At 44.5% G+C, this 24,731-nt stretch overlaps 1 protein-coding gene across 17 annotated transcripts in view; it reads left to right on the top strand.

The window, feature by feature from the left end:
* The window catches only part of MARK3 (microtubule affinity regulating kinase 3), a 62,335-nt gene extending 50,110 nt beyond the window's left edge, over nt 1-12,225 (top strand). For 4 of the 17 annotated variants that reach the window (XM_005483259.4, XM_005483251.4, XM_005483257.4 and 1 more), the window contains 4 exons: nt 493-750; nt 3,034-3,060; nt 7,680-7,724; nt 9,779-12,225. In XM_005483259.4, coding sequence (XP_005483316.1) covers nt 493-750; nt 3,034-3,060; nt 7,680-7,724; nt 9,779-10,124 — 676 coding nt within the window. In that variant the 3' untranslated portion in view covers nt 10,125-12,225. The remainder of the gene's footprint in view (nt 1-492; nt 751-3,033; nt 3,061-7,679; nt 7,725-9,778) is intronic. The other 13 variants (XM_014264462.3, XM_014264461.3, XM_005483253.4 and 10 more) reach the window with 5 other exon arrangements.
* The last annotated feature ends 12,506 nt before the right edge of the window (nt 12,226-24,731 follow it).

Raw genomic sequence — 24,731 nt, 5'->3', positions numbered from 1 at the left:
TGTATCCTGAAGGACTTCGCTACTTGGAGCGGTTTGCTTGTAGAGAATTTTGTGTAGGATACTTTCAAATTAATTTTGTGTAGGATACTTTCAAATTAGCAAGACTTTCAAAGTTGTATGTACAGAACGTGGAGGGAGAGATATTAAAGTTACCTATTCTCTTTCCTGGGAGGAAACTTTACCGATCTATTCTTTTATCAATCTTCTCAGCAAAACACTGTAGGCCTGGTTTATCTGGTCTCTTCCAGGATACTCCTGTTGCACTTTTCTGCCTATGTAGGTTTCTGTTTCGGCAGCCTCTTACTCCTAACCTCTTACGAGTTTTGATTCCATACGGTGCTGTAATAACGTTGGTATTTCCAACCCGGGCCTATATCAAAGTGTGTGCTTACGCTTGACCGTAGAACGTAGCGTTTTGTGTTTCCTGCTGAGCCGCAGTGCCCGTGCGAAGGCGTTCTAGCGTTGGTTTCTTTGTTTTGTTTTCTGCCCTAGCGCTATTCCCGATCAGAGAACTCCCGTTGCTTCCACCCACAGCATTAGCAGTGCGAGCACCCCTGACCGTGTTCGTTTCCCCAGAGGGACGGCCAGCCGCAGCACGTTCCACGGGCAGCTGCGCGAGCGCCGCACCGCCACCTACAACGGCCCGCCCGCCTCGCCCAGCCTGTCCCACGAGGCCACGCCGCTCTCGCAGACCCGCGCCCGCGGCTCCACCAACCTCTTCAGCAAGCTCACTTCCAAACTGACCCGAAGGTAAGCCTCTTCAAGTGCCACTGCAGCGTGTCTTCTACCTCCTTTTCGTAGTAGGAATACTTCACTGATTAATGGCTGAAGTTCTGCCACTTAAAATGCAGTTGCTTGGGATTTTTTCATAGGTCTACTTTTCACCCATTTGTTTTTGGGTGTTGAGTCAAATGGGATTAATTGGGAAACAGTTTGGTGTGTGCTGTTTCTTCTGTGCTCTTCAGCCTCATGTCTGCAGAGATGAAACATTTCAGCTCAGTTGAAGAGCTGCTCATAGTCCCATCAGTATATGGCATAAACTAGGAGCCCAGTCTAGATATTTGATGTAGCATTAGAAGCTCAGGTTGTGTTTCCCATCAGTGTTTCCAGCATAACCTTGCTGGCAACACAGAAATAGAAGTATCACAGGTGTAAGGGTTGGGGCAGGAGACAAAAGCTTCTGTTGGCAGTAGTGCTGTCACAGGCCGTCTTAATATAAAGGCAGTATTAATGTTTCAGTCTAGGCAGGAGTCTGGTCAAACATAAAAAAATTTATTCCTACTTTGGCCTTTAGTTCCTGTGCAGATTCTGTGTTAGGTGTGAAGATGTGGTGGTCCAGCCAAAGCCAAGTTTCAGCAGGTCTTGCTCCTGCACTAACAATTTTATTCTAACTGAACTTCTAGTTTCAAATCCATGTATTATTTAGATTAGTTACTACAAACCCTAAAATTGATTTTTTTTTCCTTCTGTATTTAAAACCTGTCAGTTGCCACACCACATACTTCAGAACATTGATCTCCACAACTTGCATTTGCAGAATTTAGGGCTTGTTCATCTTTGCTGTAAGATAATCATCAAGCTTTTGTACACTCCTTATCAGGTGAAGTTTTTTGGACAAGATCATTCTGATCTTGGGCTGCTAGCTTTTGTTTTAAGCTTATACCATGTCAGCAGCAAGCCATTTCCTTCCTGTCTGCATTATGGCTATGGATGCCTCCCTCTCAGTATCACCTTTGCAGTCTCCCATTCCTACAAAATAATGCTAAGCCACACTCCAGTTTTTCACAAATAGCTGATTTCAGTTTAGAGTGTGAATTTCTTTAAAAATGTAGAAGTTGCTTCTTTGCAAAACAAGAACATGAGAGTCTAGCCTTTTAGAAATGTTTTAATTTGTTCAGTTCTCTGCCAGGTAACACTTCTCTGGGAAAAACTGTGCTGTAGGAAATTTGGTTTGGGTTTTTCCCCTTCTTTTTATGTTGAGAGAGAGAGAAGTTTAATTTGAATATTTTTTAAGTGTTAAACCATCTGCTTTATGTCAAGTGAAGTCTTAATCAGCCACATCCTTTTGGCAGGTCTTTCTTTCTGTACTTTTGTTTGTAATATCCTTACTTAATTTTCCATTTGATGTTCCAAATGTGGACGCTCAGACTGTGAACATGCAAACTTTTCACTCAGTTGTTTAGGCAGCATTCAAACTTCTATCATTACCTCAGAGTTTCAACTTTTGCAGTGCAGTGTGGTTTTCTTGAAGAAGTCTTTCCCCACGACTTTTGACAGTAGTTTAAATTCCATCTGGACTTGATTAAATAACATGCAGTTGTAACACAATAGCACAGTTACAGATGATTAGTTTGCTCTTGGAGGATCTCTTGCAGCTGGGGCTCTGTTATATTCAGTGCTGTGCAAGCTACTGAGATGGATAGTGCCACTGAAGGACTTGGTTATGCTTCTTCCTGTTAAATTGATTGTTTTTAAACCTTATTACTCATTAATTTATTGTAGCATTCTCTATGGGGAATCAGAATTCTTTTGGTTATGAACTACTTATGTTCTGATGTAGGCAATTGTTACAGCTGCTGCCACTAAAATAGCTAAATATTTAAGGCAGATTTTAGCACAACATGGCTGACCTAATGTTGTGAAGAAAGGAAACAACCTAACTCTGAAGATACTCAAGATAGAATTATGGTAGTGTTACTGATTTTTGCTTTCCATGATAAATATATGAAGGAAATCCAAACATATTTTTACCTGACCTTGCAGATTTTGAGCTCTAAACTGTTTGACACCAGTACGTATTTTAATTCATAATAAATACTGGTTACATATTTCCCAGAAAAAACTGAAAGTAACAGTGCCAGGAGTTTGACTCTTCAGCCCCTAAATCATCTGCCTAATCCTAGAATGTATTGAAGTGTAATTTAATTGTGCATTTAAAATGAGATATTTTTGCATGTTTCGCTTTAAATGCCTTTTTCAATTTATTTTGTACAAATTTTTTGTTAATTATTATTTTGGCTTAATTTCTTTTAGAAACATGTCATTCAGGTTTATCAAAAGGTAGGATTTATTTATATTTAAAAAAAAGTGGCTCCTGCAATTAACAAAAGATTTGGCTTTTCTAGCCTTGGTTTTCTGAAAACTAAACTTCCTGCTGAGAACTAAATACTTTCTTTCTTCAGAGGAAAGCATAGAATAAATCCATTAACTCATGATGATACCTAAGAATCTGTGGCACCATCTGTGTTGTATAACAAGATGCTAAGCATGCCTTGTGAATTCTTCTTTCTTTGATAGAGTTGGTAGTGCCAAAGTAATTCTGTTCTCTGTACTAATACACTTAGCATGCTTATGTTTGAAGAATGAGGTGTTTGATAACAATGATGAAAGTATAAACAAAACATAAGGTTACAAGCAAATAAAGGTAAGTAGTGTTAAATTTATGCTATCTCTTTGTTTTATGATATTGAAGAGAGAAAAAAAGGTTTGAAGCGTTGCCTGCAGCTGAGCACAGCTGTGAGATGAAGTTTTGTGTGGAAGATTGAATGAAGATTCAATAGCTGTATATTTGTTATAAAATGGGGTGCATTTGTTGGAGTGAGTTGCAGCTGAAGTGCAAATAGAGCTCTTCAGTTCTAAACAAAAAGTACAACATTTATGCAAATTTATCAACAAAAGGGAAAAGCTCAGAAGTCTGATTCACATTTCAAGCCAAAGGAATGAATTTAGTTTTGCAATTTGGGAATGAATCAAGCTGCTATATTTCTCATTAATCCATTATGATTCATGAAAATTGCTTATACAATTTTGATGTGCAGGTCAATTTTCCAGTAGAGTTTTGTAATAGCCTGTTTAGTTGTACAACATCTTGAAACTTCTTAAAGAGTGGTACTTCCAGTTTCCTGCTACTGATCAAAACCAGGGAGATGGGGCCAAAACCATCTGTTTTAACCTTCAGAATAGAAGGCTCTGCTTGTGACTGTAATTTGGAGTTAGACCATTTCAATGAAATGCTTAGATTAGGGAGTCCTGACATATGTAAATTGCTGCCTGAATGTGGATTTATTATGTACAGTGCAAGGCTGAAAGTACCCTACCTGATGAACTGAGTAAATCCCATGCCATGGTGATGATAATCAGTGCTCTTCCAAACATGTCCATGTTTGGAACTGGTGTTGCTTGGCTTGGCTGGCATTGTCACAGCTGACTTGAGAAAAGGAAAGAAACCATGCAACTCAGCCTAGAGCTGGAACTGAGCAGGGACAGTGGCTTTAACCCAGTGTGCATCATCAGCTGTGGGCTGCAGCCCACTTCTACAACAAAGCACTTTAATCTGTGCAACCCTCCACAGCTGGGTGCATCTACATTTTTTCTGAAGAAAGATGGGAAATGCTAATATAGGTACAGTTTTAAGCTAGAAGGTTGTTGTAAATTTGAGAGTTCAGGTACTTTTTAGGTAATTTTTAAAAAATTACCTTTGACCTGAGGCCAGGAGTCTTAGACCATGTTGGAAATGTCTACTACAGCTTCCATGAATGTGTCTTTTTGAATAAGAATTTTTTAAATCTTACACAACCTGCAGAGGAGCAATGTGCTTTTTAAATTCTGTTTTTAAGAATATGTCCTTCCATACCTCATCAGTATGTAGGTACAAAACCTGAAAGTGCTGGGGCTTTTGGCAGTTTCTCCTGGCTATACTTGCTGTGAATCCTACCTGAGCTCACTGTCTTTGTGGTTCTGAAAGAACTACAGTAACCTAGTAGCATGTATACATAGTGCCACAACATCAGTGCTAGGGAGCTGAATGAAAGTTGATGATCAGTCACTCCTTGTTAAACTGCTGAGTTTCAATATTGTGCTCAGTACACAGAGGTATCAAATATATATATATGTGTGAGGATATATATATATCTATCTTGTACTATGCACTGTCTTTGCCAATCTGCATATTGTGGAAGTCTTAACTTTTTTTTTTCTCTGACAGCAAAAATGACTCAATGTTCTGGATTTTATTGCAGCATCATTTCTCTGTTTCCATAAATTGATCTTATTTTATCATCTTGCACTTTTTGTTGATTTTCAGTATCTTTTTAGACAGTTTTCTTTGTGTTTACTTGGATATTTAAAACAGCATACAAAGATGTAAAGAACAGGAAACACAGCATAATCTGGGACAGATGTGTGGAAACAATCAGATTTTTGAAAGCCCTTCATAAACAATAAGGTAGATAATGTGTAAGCATGGCATGACAAATGAGAACAGAACTTGTCTATGTATTTGTTCCATTCTCAAGACCAAGAAGCATCTTGGTCCATAAAATCAGTTTATGTAAAACACGAGCAAAAGCAGAAAAATTAGAGCATAAACTAGCACAGAAGTGAAGATGTATTGGCAATTGAGGAGGCCTCAGGGCTGCCTCTGACTCACAGAGCCCAAGCAGAGCAATCCTGGCAGTACAGGCAGTGCCTGTTCCCAGAGCAGAGGGCTGCACCATAACCATGTCTGCCATGAAGGAAGGAGCACCTTGAGACACTGGCACAGCTCTCCTGAGCTGGCCATGATGGCTCACACTTGAGCTTCTGTGTCACTTCATGCAGCTCCTCCTGCTCAATGAATGGAACATTGATGCATGGAAAAACTGAGCAAAGTGAGGGTTTTCTGAGAGGCTTCCATGAGAATGTTTATTATTTCAAAGTGGCAGGTATGTTCTAAATAATGACCTTTCTTAGATTTAGAGTACTGTGGTTTACAAACTGAACACTTTGGCTTAATTTCAAGCTGAAAAGTGTGTGAGAGCATCACTAGGGATTTTTCCTTACAGACTTTTCTGGACAGATTCCAGCAACAGTAAGGCTGTTCATTGTTGGGGAAACTGGTTGTGCTCCCATTTTCTTCAACCTTTGGCAAGCTTCAAAATAAGACATCAAAAACCCAACAAAAATCTGTAAATGTTTGCAGCTCTTAAAGCTGCCATCTTCCACTTCCTAGGAACACAGAAGGATCTCTGAAGTTTAAGTACTCTTAATATTTCAGTTGAGGAGTGTTTTCTAACTTTTTGGTTGCTTTGCCCAGTAAAATAATCATCTGAAAAGGGAGGATCTGTTCAGTTAGTCCATGTGGTGGTTCCTACCTACCCCTTTTTTGGTCCTGTAGAGCTCTCATAGGGATGACTTCATGCTTTTGGTATATATAGGCATGAAAAATCTTTTTCCACCTTCTCTTATATCCGCCATAGATTAGCAGCATGAGATCTCATGAAAATAAATTCAATAACTGCTCACTTTGCTCTGGGACTTCCAATTGTCTTCTTTTCATATTTTCTGTATCTTTTTTGCTGACAGCTGTGCATTTGCCAGTGGCATTGTCCCTGTTGTACCACGAGCACTGTGGTACCTCAGAGAGCAGGGTCCTGCTCAGATGCTGCCATGACCAGCAGCTCTCAGCTGAGCAGTTTTGCACCCTGTTGAGTGCAGTTGCTTTGCAGTAGCCCCAGAGTTGGATTTGGGCTGGTTCTGTGCAGCCAGTGCTGCCACCCTGCCCCTCACAGTGCCAGCACAGCTCCTGGTCCCCTGTGACACGGACTGCCAGAGTCACCTTGCAAGGCTGAGCCCTCAGCAGAGCTCTCAAAAGGAAGGAAAGGAGGAAATCACGCCTTGTAACACCCCACACACCCTGATATAAATATCTCTGCATCAGAAATCAGGTTACTGTCTTACATTGCTGTCCCTAGACACCTGCCACCCAAACTGCAGTGTTTGTGGTACTCGGGGAAGCCATGCACTGCCTTGGTCTGGATAAAAGCAGTGTACAGGAGCATCCCCCTGAGCAGAGTTAATGCTGATGTGTAAACCATCCTCCTTCAACGGTGGGAAGGTAGAGAAAGATAATTTCCCCTTAATTCTTTTTGTTCCTGGGCTTTCAGTAGATGGTAGTGACCAGCAATGTAGCCTTAAGCACTGCAAGAAGACAGAAAGCTTAAGCTTGTTCTTGGGTGGGGAAGATGCAGCAGTGTGGAATTACTGGGATGGAGTTACCACAGCTTGAGAAATCCTGGATTTTGGATTTTTTAACAGAACTCTTGAAGTTCTGTTAAAACGTATATGCATCTTCTTTTGCATTAAGGTATTTTGGTATTGTTTGAACATGCAGATCTGATGAACATGCAAATACACAAGGTGATCAGACTTGCCTGTAAATAGTTATGGGGATTTTTTGAAATATATACTTTATTCCAGATAAAACTTCTAAATAACATTAGCCTGAAAATATTTGGGAGTTATTTCTCTTTTAGGAGGTACTTAGTAAATAATACAGTCACTTCAATATGCTTTGTAACTTTACTTTCACATTTTCTGCTTTTAGAACTTCAGATTTATTCCATGAGTTCTACAGATTTAATATATAAACATATACTGTTAAAATACTGTTAAAATTAGTTATGGTCAATTTAAAAACTTTAAAAATGGAAGTTTATAGACTTCCATTTGGTTTGACAATATGTTACTTTCTGTGTTTGTCCTGACCTACCAAGTTCTTTACATCTTTGTTGTTTTGCATTTTAACACACCTTTGGTATGATTGCAGTATCTTTTAGCAACTACTCAGATATTATATATTGTAGTGTAAGATTTGTCTTCTCTTTCCCACTTCCTTTTGCTTCTGCATTCTTTTCATTGAGGCTCCCGACTGAATATGAGAGGAACGGGAGATTTGAGGGCTCAAGGTGAGGGTAAAATTTTTGTTTAAAACGTTGCTTAGGTGAGTTTGAACCTTTCTTCCCTTGATTATGTGGCATAGTGGCTTCAGGCAGCAGCTTTTTTTTTTCATGTAAGTCATTTGAACTAAACAAAGAAGCATTTCTGTCTGCAAAACTGACTGACTTGGTTCTAAACTTCCATCTTTCCTGTTGCCTTTTTCCTTGCGTGGTTTTTCTTTTTTTTTTTTTTTTTTGCATTTTAGTCATTGTAATTTGCTGTTGTCGTGTAGATGTGTAGATGAGTGGTCTCTAGTGAGGCTGCAAATGTGTGGAATAACCACTGAAAGGTGATAAGATATTTCTCATCTCCAAAATCACAGGTAGTTAAATATTTTTCATGTTATACTCTTCTTGCAAAATCAGCATATCAAAAAAATATTAGAAATTATCAAACTGCTGGGTTTGCTGACTGTTTTCAAGTAGAAAAAGCTTCCAAAAATAAAATGAGTATTGAATAAAAATTGGGGTTTTCCCTGGCCCTTTACAGCCCTATTAAATTAAAACCTTAAATCAAAATACTGTTTAATTTGTGTGATGAATTTTGTATCATCTGGCAAATCACATTGCGTAGTCTTATGATTCTCACAGTCACAAGAAATCTTTTAATAGAAGAATTATGAAATAGGTTATATTTGAGAAATATATTTATTTAGTTGTGGCCTTGCTATCACTTTTTATTTAACTTTTTCATAACTGCCTGCTTAATGGTAGTAGAAATAAAATGTGGTGTAACCATTGCCATCTATTTCAAAGAGCAGCTTGGCTTAATATGGAGGCTCAACATGAGACCTAAACTGCATGGTTGGGGCCAATCAGGTTAGCTAATAGTTAAGTGTGACAGTCAATATATTTAATTAAATTTAAAGAGGTGACTGGCAGTGTACAAATATTCATAAAACAAATCTGTGTTTTGTCCCTGGAGGTCCAAATGTAGTTCCTTATTCTTTAGCTGCATGACTACTGATTTTAATTTGGGTAGAAGAATGATTGCAAACTAGAAATTTCTGGAACATTTCTTTCCTTTGTCCTGTTTAACTTCACTTACCCATACCAAAAGAAAAAAAAAAAAAAGTTGCAGATTTGGGAACACACCCTAGATATTTTGTTCTTCATCTCTTAAAAGTGTGACAATAATGGTACCCTCTCACCATCTTTACAAACTGTGTTGAAGAGGTGTCTAATAGTGACTTCCAGCTCTCTCTATGCACATCCCCATCAGAGGCACTTAACTGCAGACTTGTAGCTGCAGAGGATTTCATCACTTTAGCTCAGTGGCTGGTATTTAATGAATTACTGACCGGCTCAGGAGGAGGCATCTCCTCTCTGGGCAGCCCCCAGGGTGTGTCCCCAGGGATCATCTCAAACACAGCCCAGCAGGATGGCCAGAGTGGAGCTGAGGCAGCCCAGGTCTGGGGCTCAGGGTGACCCTGGGCAGCAGGGGGGTGACCCTGGTCCTGCTGTCCTTCCTCCTGCTTGCGTGCAGCTGCTGTGGGCTCCAGGGGCCCTCCCAGGGCTCTGTCTCCTGGCTGCTGCCCAGGAGGAGGTGCAGAGGAACACCAGCACCTTTGTGCATGGGCTCACCCCATTCTGTGCAAGTGGGCACCTCCCAGGGCCCGGGCTGAGCACATCCTGCCACAGGGAGCTGTTATTTCAATGTTCCAGAAACTTCTAGCATGGAGCTGGTGTTTCAGCTGCCCGCGTGGCTCGAGAGTAGAGTTTTGAGCAGAACCTGCCTTAAAATCGAGTTGTAGGTGCTGCATGTAGTTCTGCCTCCAGAAGGTCATTGCCCCCGTGCTCCTGAATCCAGTGAGTGCCAGTTGTGTCCCAGTGAGTGCCATTCCTTCGTTCCAGCCCCAGCAGCTACAGCTTTCCCTGTGTGTGTGTACAGCAGCTGGGGAAGCTGGGCCTGGCCACAGCCAGAGCCTCCAGTGCTGCTCTGGTGTGGGTTGAGTGCTGGCTTCACTGAGGTGGCCCTGGGGAGGGTGGCTGGCCCTGCTCACTCGGGAATTCCTGTCTTTCAGCCGCAATGTAGCCGTGGATCAGAAGGACGAGAACAAGGAAGCCAAGCCTCGGTCGCTGCGTTTTACCTGGAGCATGAAAACCACCAGCTCCATGGATCCCAATGACATGATGAGGGAAATCCGGAAGGTCCTGGATGCCAATAATTGTGACTATGAACAAAGAGAGCGTTTCTTGCTTTTCTGTGTCCATGGAGATGGGCACGCAGAAAACCTCGTCCAGTGGGAGATGGAGGTGTGTAAACTGCCAAGACTGTCCCTGAACGGAGTTCGCTTTAAGCGGATATCGGGAACATCCATAGCTTTCAAAAACATTGCTTCCAAAATTGCCAATGAGTTAAAGCTGTAACAAGAAAAACATAGTTAAGTTGTAAATTAGTTAGCAATTTAAAGTGTTTTTGAGAATTCCGATGGAAATGTATAGAATAACATTTAGGCAATAACTTCTGCATCCTTCTGAATAGTGATATTAAAAAAAAAGCTGCTGAGCTGGGAGGGAGAGTTGGACTTTTTTATAAGTGCACTACAGCATTAAAGTTGCCTACTATGTAAAATATTACCCCTTCTGCTTTATTTCCATTGCTCCTAAGTCTTTGACAACAAATTGAAACACAGAATATATTCATTTAAATATGCCTCCTGTTTGTGTGGATGTGTGAATGTACAGTATGTGTGTATAATATATAAAGTATTATATGTAAACGATTCATTTACGACATCGAGCTGTACCAGTACCTCTTTTTGGGCTAATTTTGGTGCTAAAAATTGAAATGGCCAAGGAGGAAACACTTGAGTTAATATTTAAAATGACTGAAGCATTAACCAGTAAACGCAGGTTTACAGTTCACTGCTGTGTTAAGAAAAAAGTGTGTGAAGGGTTTGGATTTATGGTTGTGAACATTATTAGTCCTGTTTTCTAAGTAGATCTCATGAGATGATTAAAAATTCACTTCTACTGAGTAAGTCTTGCATTATATTTTGCCCACCTATTTATTATTTAAGTCTGAATCAAATTTTAATAATGTAGTTAATTTGTGCATTAATATTTGGGTAAACGCTTCCATTCTTCTGCTTCTGCTAAACTACTAAAACTGTATCTTTGTCCTTTTGGCTTACGAGTATTGATCGCAGCTACCAACGTTTCTCTGTTGTTCCTCTAGGGAATGAGGCAGTGTAAAAGGAGGTGCTAATTGCTGAGTAGTGGTTTTCTTTCAGAGCGAGTTTGCCACGTTAGACTAGGTCAGATACAAAGCACAAAGGGACTCCCAAACCATGGCCATTCTCTGCCAGCTCCGAGGCCTTGCTGCACATGGGGCAGTGCTGTCCCTCGCCTTCCAGGCACCCTCAGCATTGAAACCCAACAGTGGCAATCACATTGGCTCCTCATCTGCTCTGTCCAAATTCCAGCTTGCTGAACCACAGCCATAGGAGGAGCAGTGGAAGCTTTTCCTTGCAGCTCTCCCAGCGTGCTGCCCTTGGCTGGGGCTGTGCTGCTGTGGGTGGCTCTGTGCCAGCATGTGTGTCCCCATGGTGCCAAGGGAGTCCCCTGTCCCTGTCCCCGTGCAGTGTGGCACCTGCCCCGATGAACTCTGATGGCCGGCTGGCTTTGGGTAGGACGTGGAGCTGCTCTGGGACAGCCCCCACTTTTTAACCACCACAGCGGTGAAAGGGATTTGATTTTGCAAACTAGCACGAGGAGATTTCTTCACGTGTTGTTTCCTACTGATACTCGGTTTATTTCATCGAGGACTTGTGTAGATAATACCCTGCATTATCTACTTGACTTTTTTGTATTAATGTTTTGTGGTTATATTTCAGTGAAGCACTTACGCATGTACTTAACATGTGCTTTAAACTGGAGCCTAAATTTGCATTTTAAATTTGCAGTGAGCTAATAGTTACTCATAGTACACAGTTCAGATTTGACCCGAGGTGAAAATGCAAAGTCCTTAATATTTTGCAAGTTAGCTCTTGTGATCTGTAGTCTGTGAAGGCAGCAGACTTCCCCTCTCTTTCCCCCCTAAGCATTGGTATTGATTATGCTAGTTTAAAGGGTAATCCTAGTTGTTAAATGTAGTAAATATTCCTGAATTTGCATTTTATTCTCTGTATATTCTGTATCATGCCATGGCTTGAGAACTCCAGGTGCTATTGGAGTTCAGTTGGCTTTCAGTGCTCTGCCCATGCCTGTGCTGCTCAGTATGGGTTTTTTTCCATGAAAACTCCATTTTGTAATAGCAATAAGACATTTCAGGGCAGTCATTGTACTTTCTCAGGTGAATGGTCACCTATCCTTTCACTCCCTACATTTTAAGCACTCCTCCAAATGTATTTTTTTCACCTGGCAGTGCACTTTGTTGTCTGAACTGAAAAAGTGTTCTGATAAATTATGTAAATCTGTATTCGATGGAAGTTCCAAAAGGTTTCATATTAAATGTTTTCTGAAATACTCTCTTCCTACTTCACCTGTTAAGTATGTAAGTGTTTCTAAAAAGTGCACCAGTATCATACTTTGGATATTTAAAGTTTGTACTTTGGTATTTTTCTTAAAGTGTTCTCAAAAGGTTCTTTCAGTAAATCTTTATTTGAGGTATTAAAAAAAATCACTTATTATAATCAGAAAAATATTTTTAACAGCTTCCTTCCCAAATGCCTTGTAAAATTACCTTGTGTGAGACTGTTTAGCACCCTGCATGCTTGGTGTTCAAGCCTCTGGGAGCTGCCTGGGAAGGAAAATTCTTTCTTCAGCTCTCCAAACCAAAGATGAACTGCTTCCCCAGCACAGGCTTTTTACCTGTTCTCATTTCTTGGGAATCTCTGTAGGTTTGCAGGCACCACTGCTGATGGGACTCTGCAGAACCACACCTGGTTTTTCTCACCTTAAGGGGCAAGTTTTAAAAATAATCAGAGGTCAGTGTGTGGTGAGGAGGCAGCAGCAGGTCTCGGTGTTTTGAGACACCCGAACAGCAACCAAGAAGTGTTTTTATTTCATGACATGGCTGAGTCCTGGAACGTGTGGTCCAAGTGCTGTGTTAGGGGCTGATTGTAATGGGCTCATGGCTGAAGGTTTGCATCACTGCAACCTGTGTCAGCCTGCACTGACAATGTCTATTGATTGCTGGATCTGGCAGAGAAAAATGTATTAAGAGTTTGGGTTGTGGGGTTTTACTTTACTAAATAAAAGCATTTAAAGATACACACATAAAACAATGAACACTGAGCAGGAACAAATTCAGATACACTTTTTCTTATGCAAACCTTCCCTGTACTTAGAATTTTTAAAACACTTCAGCAGTTTATTTGACCTCTTTACAGGACCTGAAATCCTTGACCATATTGAGAAGTAGAGAGAGGTGGAATGGAGGAATAGCTAGTCCTGCTGGGCTAAATGTTTTGCACACTACTTCTGTTCTGATCCAATCTTTGGGGATTTAAAGATGTATAGTACAGATTTGGGCAAGGTTGAGCTTTTTTTCTTGCATTACACTGAGGCTTCAAGATCAAATATAGCAAGATACTGTATCCTATTTTTTTTTAATTACAGAAGTTTCTGTCAAGATAAATTAGATTATTTATAAAAATATGGAATTCATATCCACATGTTTATGTTGCAGGAATGAAGTACGGGGTTCAGTAGTCCTCCCAGTCATATGGAAAGACTGTGGCATATCTGGAATTTAAATAAGAGCTGTCTCCAATTCAGTTAAAAGCTCAGCTATACATGTGCCTGTTGGGATAATGTGTAGATGCTTTTAATCAGTATTTCCCAGAGCTGCTGTGTCACAGACCATGTTGTGGATTGCAATTTAATTAGGCCTGCAGCCAGCCCAGAGGGCTGTTCTCCCTTGGAGCAGCAGTGTGTGCCCCTGGGCTGGAGCATGCCCAGTCACAGTGGCCACTGTCCCCAGAGGGCTCAGGTACCCCTGGCTGTGGCAGAGGCCCCTTGAGCCAGTGTCACTCTCTGGATCTCAGGGAGGGGCTGGTTGGGTGTTTCTTGCTGTGCTATCCAAGACCACATCTTTTCTTAGTAACCTAAAGTGTTAAATATTTAGAGAATTTCAGTAGTTGATGGTATTTCTGCCATCTGGGCTGGGGGTGGGGGGGGGTCATACTAATGTAACATTTTGGTTTCTGATTTACAGCAGATGTTTAGGAATAAATACAGTTTTGGAAAGCTGGTACCACTGTGGATTAACATTTAATTTTAAATATGTAGGCTTGTAGCTGTCTATACTATCTCATTTCTGTAAGTTTTCACAGAAAAGTCCTTGGGCTTTCCAGTAAAGACAGGCTCATGTTATTACAGGTCACTGGTGCTGCCAGTTAAACCCCTGATTTGACATTCTGATGAAGTGGAGTTTTGAAAATTGCACCTTTGACTGGAGTTTTTCCCCTCCAGTAGCAGTGAATAATTTCATTGATTTCACACTGACAATTACTCTATCACTTCATAGAATAAGCTGTTATCCAGCAGGAAGGGGCATGAGCTTTGGATAAAGCTCAACCTAGAAAAATGAATAATTTGTATGAAGTTCAACTTTTTCATACCTAAGGCCAATCAGAGTCCTGCATTGCAACAGCAGTAAATGCTTAAAGAAAACCAAGAACAAGGGGGATGTTGGAATTACTGTCTCTGTGTGTGCTCCTTACTTCTGGCAAACTTAAGAGCAAGAAAATGTTTAATTTTTAACATTTAAAAATTTTTTGCCTTTAAGAAAAAGGCAAACCAGTAAACTTGCATAACTTGCTGGTTTTTATGTTCCTGTTTCTGCCAGTTTCTTTTTAGTGCACTACCAGGTACTGCCTACCAGCAAAGGGGCTGGATAAAATGAGCAAAACCATGGAAGAACAGTCTCTTGAGCCCTCAGTGCTTCTGAAGTTGGAACAGTTTGGTATTCAAAACAAAGGAATTTGAAAGACCCTTAACTGTTCTCTTTTAGCCTTCTAAGAATGCGTTAACCTTTGGTACAAACAGCAGGCTCTTGTTCCAGCACTAACAGAAAACAGAAGGGTGTCAATACCAACGCTATGAATCCTGCAAGTATCTCTGCACAGAAGCCACATTCAGGGCATTAATTGTCAGCTGTTGGGAGTCACCTTCACCTAGGAGTGCCATGAACACCTTGTAGTGGTTGTGACTTAGCAGGTAAGATGTTTATTGCAGGGGGAAAAAATGCTTTTGCTTGGTTTTTGCTTATGAGTGCTGAGCACTTGGAACAGTGTCAGACTGGGATGTAAAATCCATGAGAAGTGGCCATGGTTATGGTTGCTGTGGGAACCACAGCGTGGATTTTCAAGGCATAGATATGTTGCAGTTCTCATTCCATTTATACCCTTCTGTTATCATTTAACATCCTTAAAAAATTCAGGGCATAAAACCAAAATACTTGTACAGTTCATATTTCCTTGTAGTTGCTGATCACATTGAATGTATTAGGTGAATAAAATCAGATAACAAAATAGCTCACCACAAAAATAATTCTGTTAAAACATATGGGGATGCAAAATCAGAAAGCAAAATTCTACTGGCATTTCAATCATATGGTTTTCAATCCTTTGCCTGTCTTGAGGTAAAATCCTGTTTGCTTAGAGGTGCCTCTTACCAAGACCTCAGCAAAGTCTCTGAGCATGGGATAATTTCCTCCCCTGGCTCACACAGTGAAAAGGCATGAAATGAAATGTTTTCACACGTGTTCCCACATGGATGGGAAAAACACACTGATATGATAGGAGCTGGGAAGCATTGTCACAATGGTCCTGTGTTTGTGGTGCCCAGAGGAGCAGGGGCTGGTGGTGGGACGTGCCTGCTGAAATGTCAGGGATGGATGGATGGATGGATGGATGGATGGATGGATGGATGGATGGATGGATGGATGGTCGGTTCCCTCTGCAGGGCAAGGCGAGCTGCAGAGGGACGGTGCAGTGTCTGCAGCGGCCACAGGATGTCTCCCAAACGCAGAAACTGCTCTGGTTGGGGTTCTCCTGGAAATTTTTTTTAGAAAAGAACATGGATCACTCCCTCCCTGCGATTTCACATCGGTTATCGGTGTTACCATCTGCTCTGATACCTTTCTCTTAATTACAGAGGGAAACTGACCACAAGATATTGATGGAAACTGTATTTTTCACCTTGAAATACACCCTAATTATATGTCTATTTTTCCATTAAGTTGTATTGCTTTCTGAGCTGAAGTGTAGTTCCAATGGGCTTTACCTTTCCCATGGAAAACCTATAGGGCAACAAAGCCCTTTTTAATTTCTTTGTTAAGCCTTGCTCAGTCTCCTTTCCTAGAAAATGACCATGTCAGGCAGCATGCTCTTCTGCTGAGAAGGGCAAAAGTCATATTGAATATTTAAATTCATTTCCAGCTCATTTTACGAGTAAGAACCTTCGGTTTCCTCTTCGGAAATTTAATTACTGAAGTTATTTTGCTGTTCATCCTTTAGTAATCAGTCTAATCAAGGCTGTAAATTGCAGCCAGCCTTTTCTAAAATAATCTGGGATCGCTTGCCATGTATATTCTACAGTATTAGTAACTCTCTAAAGCTTTATGCCTGGCATTTTCCATGCCTGCAGTCTATTTTATTCTTCAAACAAATCATGTCACATGTGCTTCAAGTAGGCAAGAAGTGAAACTTCCTTATTTGCTCAGGAGCTTTTTTCAAATTGCATATTTTGCTCCAGCTTTCACTTGTACCGTAATCCAAGTTTTGCTGTTGTGGGATTAATAGTGACTGGTACTAATATTTATCACTGGGGTGTTTGGACTTGGCAAGTGGGAATGGAGAAGCTGTTTATTTCAGGTTCCTTGGTGCTTGTTCTGTGAAGGAGTCCTGTGTCTCATCCCCTCCTTCCTGCAGTCCCAGAACCATGGGCTGCTGCTGAGCCCTTTTCTGAGCCTCCCAAGGCAATTCCTGGAGTGTTGGTTGCGGTGAGAGGCATGCACAGGGTTCACCCCGCTGTGTGTGACTGCAGTGGGAGCAGCAAAAGCAGAGTTCTGCTGTTGGGAAGTTCTGCTCCTCATCACTGATCTGGGAGCAGCACCAGAGTAACTTTGTTAGGTCAAATATATTTTAGTGGTTTTATCTAACTGACCCCTTGATGAACCTCTTTATCCTTGGCTTTCAAAACTTGTTGCTTACTCCTTATCTCCAGAGACAAGCCTTGGCTGAACCCTTCTGAGCTCAGTCTTGCTTCAAGGGACAGTCCCTTTTTAAGGTCTCCTGTGGTGTCACAGCTCCATGAGTCTCTACAGACCAGATCTGTGAGTGCTTTTCTGGCTGGAGAAAGATTCCAAGTGCTCTGGGGTCCCTGAAGCATCTCCCTGCTGGCCTGTGGTGCAGAGCATGGCAAGAGCAATGGGATCTCCTCAGTGCTCAGTGAAGTGAATCCAGACCTGCAGCATGGCTTAGCTCAATTAAAGCCAAGGCTGTAATGAATCTAGCATTTAGAGCAGTCCCTAGGATAGGGGGAAAGAGAGACATCAGTTCTGCATGGCTTCAGTTCCTGGGTGCTTTCCAGGCCTCTCATTAGGGAATCAGCCACCTCACCAGAACGCTCTTTATTGGGTGTGTTCTGTAATGCAGGGGGCAGAGATGGGCAGGGAGCACAGAGCACCCCAGAGGGGCTGGGAGGCTCTGGGTGCTCATGGACAGGGCAGGGCTGTCCTGCTCTTGGGGCTGCCAGGGAGCTTGCTCTCACTGCAAGGCTGCCACAAGCAGGAGCAAAAGCTCGTCCTGGCCATGTTGCTGTGGGAAACCACATCCATTTCTCTTCCTGGTGGCCCTTCAGCTCCACTCAGACATGGAAATGTTTACTGCAGGGTGAAAAGGGAGACATGGTGGGAGCTTACCAGTGGCAGAAGAGGAGCTCAGTGAGCACCACTTCAAAGGGCCCCTTCCTTGTGTGGATTTGAGTCTGGAGCTCAGTGCACTGTTCCCCATATTGGCTCATAGTCTGCTGGAACAAACAGCTCCTGGAGTGAGGCTGCAGCCCACAGGAGCTGCATGGAGGGGCTCATTCCTCTCAGGGCACATGCAGGGAGGTTCCTCTCTGACCCTTCTGCCTGCTCACTTGCAGGTGCCACAGCTCCAGAGGGCACTGACTGAGCCCAAGCTCTCACACACAGTGTGTGGCCACATGAGGCTGGTTTCTCTGGGAAACCAGCCCAAAAACTGTGACAGTTCACAGCAGGGACCAGAGCTGCTGGCCAAGAGGCATCTCCTCTTTAAAGGTCACTTTTTAGGTCAGAGCTGCACTCAGGGTGAATCCTGATGGAACAGGGGAGAATTCTGCTGGGTGCAAAGGGGAGCTGAGCTCTGCTTTGTGCACCACATAACTTGGGTAGTTTAAAATATCAAAGATGCTTCTCCAATTTTCTGTCTACTGCTGACATTATGAGCTGGGTCTGCCAAGGTGGGCGTTGCATGATGCAAAATAGTCAGGAAAAAAAATGGTCTTATGTCTGGCTAATTCTGCTGAAGGAATGGGGAATTGTGGAACCACCTTTGCAAAGCAGTAGAAGTAAAGGCAGTGACAAAGACATTCATCAAGGCTAAAAATAAAACAGAGGGATGAGAGCCAAGGTTTATAGGGACAGACATGCTGTTTATTTAACCAGCATCCAGCACTTCTCATTAACTTACTATTGCTTCTACCTTACCCTCCCCTTCTGTCCTCCAACAACATGTAAGAATAAAGAATGCTTCATCCTTGCCTTTTTTTGTCACTCAGATGATGCCTTTTCCCAGTTTTCTGTCTTGGGAGCAGTAGCATTCCACATTTCATTGCAAAGCTGTTTCATTGATCTAGCAGCAGAGTTCAGGGAAGGCAGGGGATGAAAACAAGTCCTAAATTGGGACTGAACCAAAGATAGACATGCTGCTAAAGGAAAAACCAAAAGCCTGGAAGGAAAGCTCTGGATCAGCACGGTGCTGCACTGAAATTTGTGGTTATGCTGATTGCACCTGTTACACTGGCTATGCTGGAGGATTTTCTGGATGCCTCACAGCCAGGCTGTAGGTGTGGAAATGCAATGAAGAAGAGGAGGCACCCCCAGTCCTGATGGTGGCTAACCAAGGCTGGCACAACATTCAAGCTGAGAACTGAGCCTCAGTCTCTTCTCAAAGGGGACTGAAACCCCCCGGGCTGCAGAGCACCCTCCAGCCTGGCTTCTGCTGCAAGAGGCATAAAAACAGGTTGTCCATGGAAAAGGTTGCCATCTGCAGTTGTGGATGTCCTGTCTCTGGAACAGTTCAAGGCCAGCTTGGATGAGGCTTTGAGCAGCATGGTCTAATGGGAGGTATCCATGCCCATGGCAGGGGAGGTGGAACTAAATGGTCTTTAAGGTCCCTTCCAACCCAAATCATTCTGTGACTCTATGAGCAGCTCATTTAGCTCATAGGCCCAATTTGTGCAGCTTGGGAGGACCCAATGAGCTGCTTGTGCTCATTTAGAAATCAGTGCATGTGCAAAGAGTCTGCAGTCACCAGCAAACCTGGGCTCCCAGACCAGTTCTTCAGCCCATAGCTGCTGGTGCTTGTGTGGTGCTGTACAACTTGCTGTTGAGCCTGAAGGGCACAGAGCCTCCTTTCCTCATGTTTCTGGGGCAGACAGCAAAGGAAATGAGGTGTTAAACCCAGTAGGAGCTAGAACACAGCCCTGCTCAGCCTTGATGCCACCGGAGACAAAAAGGGCTGCCAGCAATCCCACTCACCAGCTGCCGTGAGGAAAATCCTAGAGTGTGCTGAGATTTAGGGAAAGGTACTAAAATCTGTCTCTGTGGGTGATGGGGGTCCCTAAATAGGCCATGTCCTGAGGCAGGAGACTGAGCAGAAATGGAGGCAAATGTAGAGGAGGAAAGGTTGGGGTGATCTAATCTATGCTTCTATTTTCAAGCAGGTGGAATAGATCTATGGGTTTGAAAAGGGAGTAGCAGCAGCTCCTTCCCTTGGCACACCTCTCCCAGGCATTGCTGGAGGATTGGGTCAGTTTTTGGGACAGCCACTTGTTCCTCCTCCCAGTGCTTGTATATAACAGGGAGCCACTACCAGTGTGGGGTCACAGTGGTCACCCCTGCCTGCAGCAAGGGTCCAGCCTGGCAGTCCTGGGAGCAGCACAAGAAACAAGAGCCCCACTGGCACATCATTCTCCAGGTGTGGATTTCTTCAGCAGAGCAGCCTGGTCTGCTGCTGTGTTACCCTGTATCCCAGAGCTCTGGCTGGCAGGGGTGGCAGCTGGGGAGTGAAGGACAAAACTCTGCCTGATGGTAGCAAAAAGTCTCTTCCTGTCTCAGCTGGTTTCATTTCTCTGTTCTGGTCTGAACACACACTGGGTTGGGGCCAGGACACTTCTGAGCCCTGGTTTCTTGTCTAGTTGCTAAACCAACTTCTTCTTTGGCTGGCTGGAAGCTTTTCTGCTGCCCTTCCACATGGCCAAGACTGGAGCCTGTGTGAAAGAGGAAGGGAAGGTCCTGCTCTCTCACTCAGAGGGAGTGGTGCAGCTCATACAAGTGTCTGTCACAAGGCAGGAAGAGTAGGAGTCAGACTTTCCCAAGGCTCAAGTTAGATCTCTGTCTGGCTGCTGCGCTGACGTGTGGGACAACAAAAGCACTCTGTTGGTAAATGGAAGTGGAGTCGTTTGAGAAGGTCCCAAATTTTCTTCTTGGCAAAGTGAGGTGATGCGTTTTCACAGTGCTGTGAGAACCTTTCTGGAATTTTCTCTCCTGGAGAAGGGATTCACAGTATGCAAGGAGGACCTTCAGGTTTGTTTTATAGTCACAAGGCTCAGCAAAGAACTAGGAGGAAGCACAATACCACAGCCCTGTGGTTACTTGTCCAGTGCTCAAGCTGCTGCTGTCCTTCCTGGAGGTCATAAACAGTCAGCTCTGAGGATCAGCCAGTGAAGTCTCTGGGGAGCCAGAAAGTCCCTTGGAACTTCACTGTACAGAGCTGGTGCCTGTTTGAAGCTGCTGAAAAGGACTGTGCATCTCATTGACAGCCTGTGGCTGAGGCATGGCTGCCTGTGCCAGCTGGACCTGGGGAATCCTGTGCATGTCCCAGGGAGGGAGGGAGCTGGGGATCCATGCTGAAGTCTCCCTGGATGGGTAACTGTGACTGCCTCACTTCCACTGTTGAAGGAAGCAGGAAGGAGGTTTTGCGAACCTCCCAGCTTGCAGGGATCCATAAAAATTTCAAGCACAGGCACCTGCTCAGACTGTCTTATGCTTGAATTCAAGAGAAGATTTCTCCTTTGGCAAAGAAGTGAAGCCACCTCTGGTTTGGTGCTAGCCAGTAGCATCACCCCTTCCCCTCCTGCCCCATCCTGAGCTGGCTGCCAGAACTCCATCCCTCCTGCTCTCTTGGGCAGCTCCTCCCTACCTGTGACATGCTGCAGACATTGCCCCCAGAGAATACAAAGGAAGGAGCACTTGTCACCAGGAAGGACAGGTCTTTCAGACATCTTTTGAAGCCTCACAGCCCTGGGAGTGGGCAGGGCTGAAGTAATTTGTTCCTGGAGCCAGAAGTCTGGAGGAAAAACAGTTATGGAAATAATAACAACAGTGACAATCAGAATAGGTGGGATTGTGCTCAACACAAAGACAATGTGTTGGCTGAAGCGGGCATCTGTTTCTGTGGAAAAAGTCGTCTGCTCCTGTGATGAGCACCCCTCCCTGCCTTTGGGGAGCTGGGAGGAGGAGGAGACAGGAGGGATGGAGGTGGCTCAGTGCACACAGACCTGGCTGTGCCTGGACTAAAGGCAAAGTTTGATGCCTTGGTGTGTGAGTAGGAAAAAGCAAGGGAGCTCTTTGCCCCTTTCACTGCTCCTGGACAGCATCAGCTGTGGCTCTTGTGAACCTCTGAGCCCCGCTACACCTCAGTGAGGTGAAGACATCAGCAGAAACCATAATGCTTTGCTTTTGTGTCAGGTTTGGCCCCACTCACCTTGGTGGACTCTGAAGTGGGGACCATTTGTGGTTTTAAAGGGGTCACAAATTGCAGTAACTCATGGTGGCCTCAGGTGTGTGGCCTGCAGGTGAATGCCTGGAAACAGAGCCTCAAAGGGAAGTGGAATCCTGTCCACAACATGTTGCTGTGGGGTCAGCCTGGGCTGAGAGCAGTGAAATTGGAGGTCACAAACCCTGGTGAGTGAAGGACTGTGTCCTTCCTGCTGGCACTGTTTGTGCAGGCAGCTTTCACTGCCCAGCCCAGGCTGAGCCCAGCCCAAATCCAGCCAGGTGCTGGGGTTCCTGGTGCACCTGCTGCTGTGACCCCTCAATGTATTCTGTGTCTGGTGGGTGCCCCCCTGACCTGTCAGCCCCATGGTGGAGCCTGCCCTGCCAGACCTCAGGGAGCCATGTCCCCCTCTCCTGACACGTGGTCTTGTCACCTGCAGAGTGACATCCAGGCTCACAGAGCATCCCTCAGAGCTGCAGGACTCACCGTCCCACACCAGTGTGGGTCTGTCCCAGGGCAGCCCCACACAGGCAGTGGGGTGGGGGCTCAGCACCTCGGCTGTAGCAGCAGCACCCAGCCCGTTTGGTGTCCCAAAACAGACCTGACACCCTAATGACACTTGCCAAGGGTTTCTCCTGGGCTGCAGTTTCCAGCCTGCGTGAGCATCGCCCGGCTGGAGAGTAAACAATATCCTTTAATAGGAGCAGGCAGCGCCGTTCGCAGCGCGGGGAGCGGCGGAGCCTCCTCAGGCAGCGCTGGGCCGCGGCGGGGCTGCCATGCCCTCATTTGGAAGTCTCTTGCTCGACCCAGCTGCTCGAAATGCGGCTGTTTCCGACGCACAGGCCAAGGGAGGCTTTTTATTTAGAGGATGCTTGGACTGCTCATTGTAGAGGGGAAGCTGAAAGGCACCAGCTCTGCTCCTGGGCTCTGCCGGCTGTGACTTGGAGCTGGAGCAGGCCCAGGAGCCTCCCGGGTGTGCTGGTGCTGCCATTTATGGGGCTCCCCCGCCGAACAGATTAGATAATGCTCTCCCTCCTGAGCCCGGCTCTCCCTGCTCCTCCCGGGAAGGGGCTGCTCTGCGTATACAGGAGCTGCCTTTAAAAATAACCTGAGGAAACAGCCGGGCGGGAGGGCACCGCTCCCGTTTCCATGAGAACACAGGGAACGCAGCCTTCCACGGCAGCTCGGCCCTGGCCTTGCCTTTCTGACCCCGCTCGCTTTCTCCCCAGCTTTTCCCTGCTTTTCCCCCCCTTTCCTTCTCGGGGCTCCTTTGGGAGGGCCCTTGCTGTGGGCCTGCTCTCTGCAGCCTCTCCCGCTGCCTCCCAAGGCCTCTGAGCCCTCCTGGGGTAGCAAAGCCCCATCCTGCCCCCACCAGCACCCAAGGCAGGGGTCCAACACAGGGTCCCACCCCCAAACGGGCACAGCTTGGAGGATAAAGCCCCCTGTCTGAAACAGTGGGGCTGGAGGCTGAGACAAGGGTTCAGCCACATCTCTAGCAGGGCAATATTGCTGCCAGCTCCTGGGCTGGCACAGGGATCTGTCCTGAGCTGGGCCAGGATGGGGCCCCTGTGATGCTCTCCTCATGCTGACCTGTGAGAAGGACCAAGGTGTCCAGCTGCAAGTGGACCCCAAGGCTTTTCACCTTTCATAGCATGCTTTTTACAGTCTTTTCAATTCCCAAGAGAAATTCTGCAGGAATTTTCTATTTCTGCAGGAAAGGCAGCAGGGAGATGAAAGGTTGATCTCTCCCGAGACCTTTGTACTTTATTTTTACTTTTGTTGTTGTTTTTATTTTAATCTTGAGGAAGGAACAGGCTAAAAGAGGCATACATAAAATCCAGCCAGTTGGAACAAAAATACTTGGTTGAAATCCTTGCCCAGCACTGTGGGTGAGTTTGTACATGAGAGAGACACTCAGCTAAAGGAGGATTCTGCATCTCAGACCAGGATTTTTTATCTTTCTCTGTGTTGCATCTGGAGAAGAAGGAGAGTGACCAGGTTAACCTTCACCTCTGAAGAGGGTGAGCAGCACAGCAGAGGATCATGTCCACAACAGAGGATCATGTCCAAGAGCCACCTTTCTCACCCTGTCCCCAGCCTCAGCAAAGCAGCTTCCTCCCTGCTGTGAGATGGGGCTAAGATACCATTCAAAGGCTGGTTAAAAGCCTGAATGATGCTTTGCTAAATGCAACATTACAGAAGCACAGAGTACTGTTAGCACTAAGCCCAGCATAAGCTGAAGGAGCAATCTTGTTTTCTTTTCCAAGACAGACTTTGGGATTTCCTTCACCTGGGTCAGCACCTGGGCATGTGTCAGGAGGCTTTTTTGGAAAGGAGAGAAAATGCTGTCAAGTTTTCATCTGCATCTAAAAGATGTTTTAGCCTCATGCTTCATGCTGAGTACAGTGCCATTGCTTAAAACAAATATATACATCTCTTTCCTTGTGTTACTTTCCAAAGATCCCAGTGTCAATGTGGCTTCTCAATAGTCTCTCACCACAGGTCGCCCTTTCTAAGAGGTTCATTTCCAAGTCCCAGAATGTCTCCCAGAACAGTTCCTTTGGAAACTGCAGCCCCTTGGCCATGGCCACCTGCCCTGGGTGCCAGTGTGAGCCTGGACTGGCCACCTCTGCCAGCACTCCAGGGCTTTCTCAGTGGGGTGGCAGGACAAGACAGAACATGCTGAGAAATAGCAAGGAGAGAATTGTTATGCCAAGTTCAAAGATTAGTGGTTGGCTTATTAGGTTTTCCCCTGAGCTCAGTATTGAGTAATTCTAAATGACCCACACAGAAGTCTGAAAGGAGGATTAGTAAAGTTTAATGGTGGAGGTTTGAGTTTGGAAGTGTCATGGGACTAGAAGTGCTGCCAAACAACAAAATGTTTCCCCCCTTGCTGGTAGATGTTTCTTAGTATCTTAAAAATTGTTTTAGCTCACTTGCTAGTTTTCTGAGTCTTCTTAATAAGCATTCCCATGCCCATTCAGTCTCAGACAGCTCTTGG

The sequence above is a fragment of the Zonotrichia albicollis genome, chromosome 6 (genome assembly GCF_047830755.1).
Source record: "Zonotrichia albicollis isolate bZonAlb1 chromosome 6, bZonAlb1.hap1, whole genome shotgun sequence".
Classification (NCBI taxonomy): domain Eukaryota; kingdom Metazoa; phylum Chordata; class Aves; order Passeriformes; family Passerellidae; genus Zonotrichia; species Zonotrichia albicollis.
This window is presented reverse-complemented; position numbering and strand designations above follow the sequence as displayed.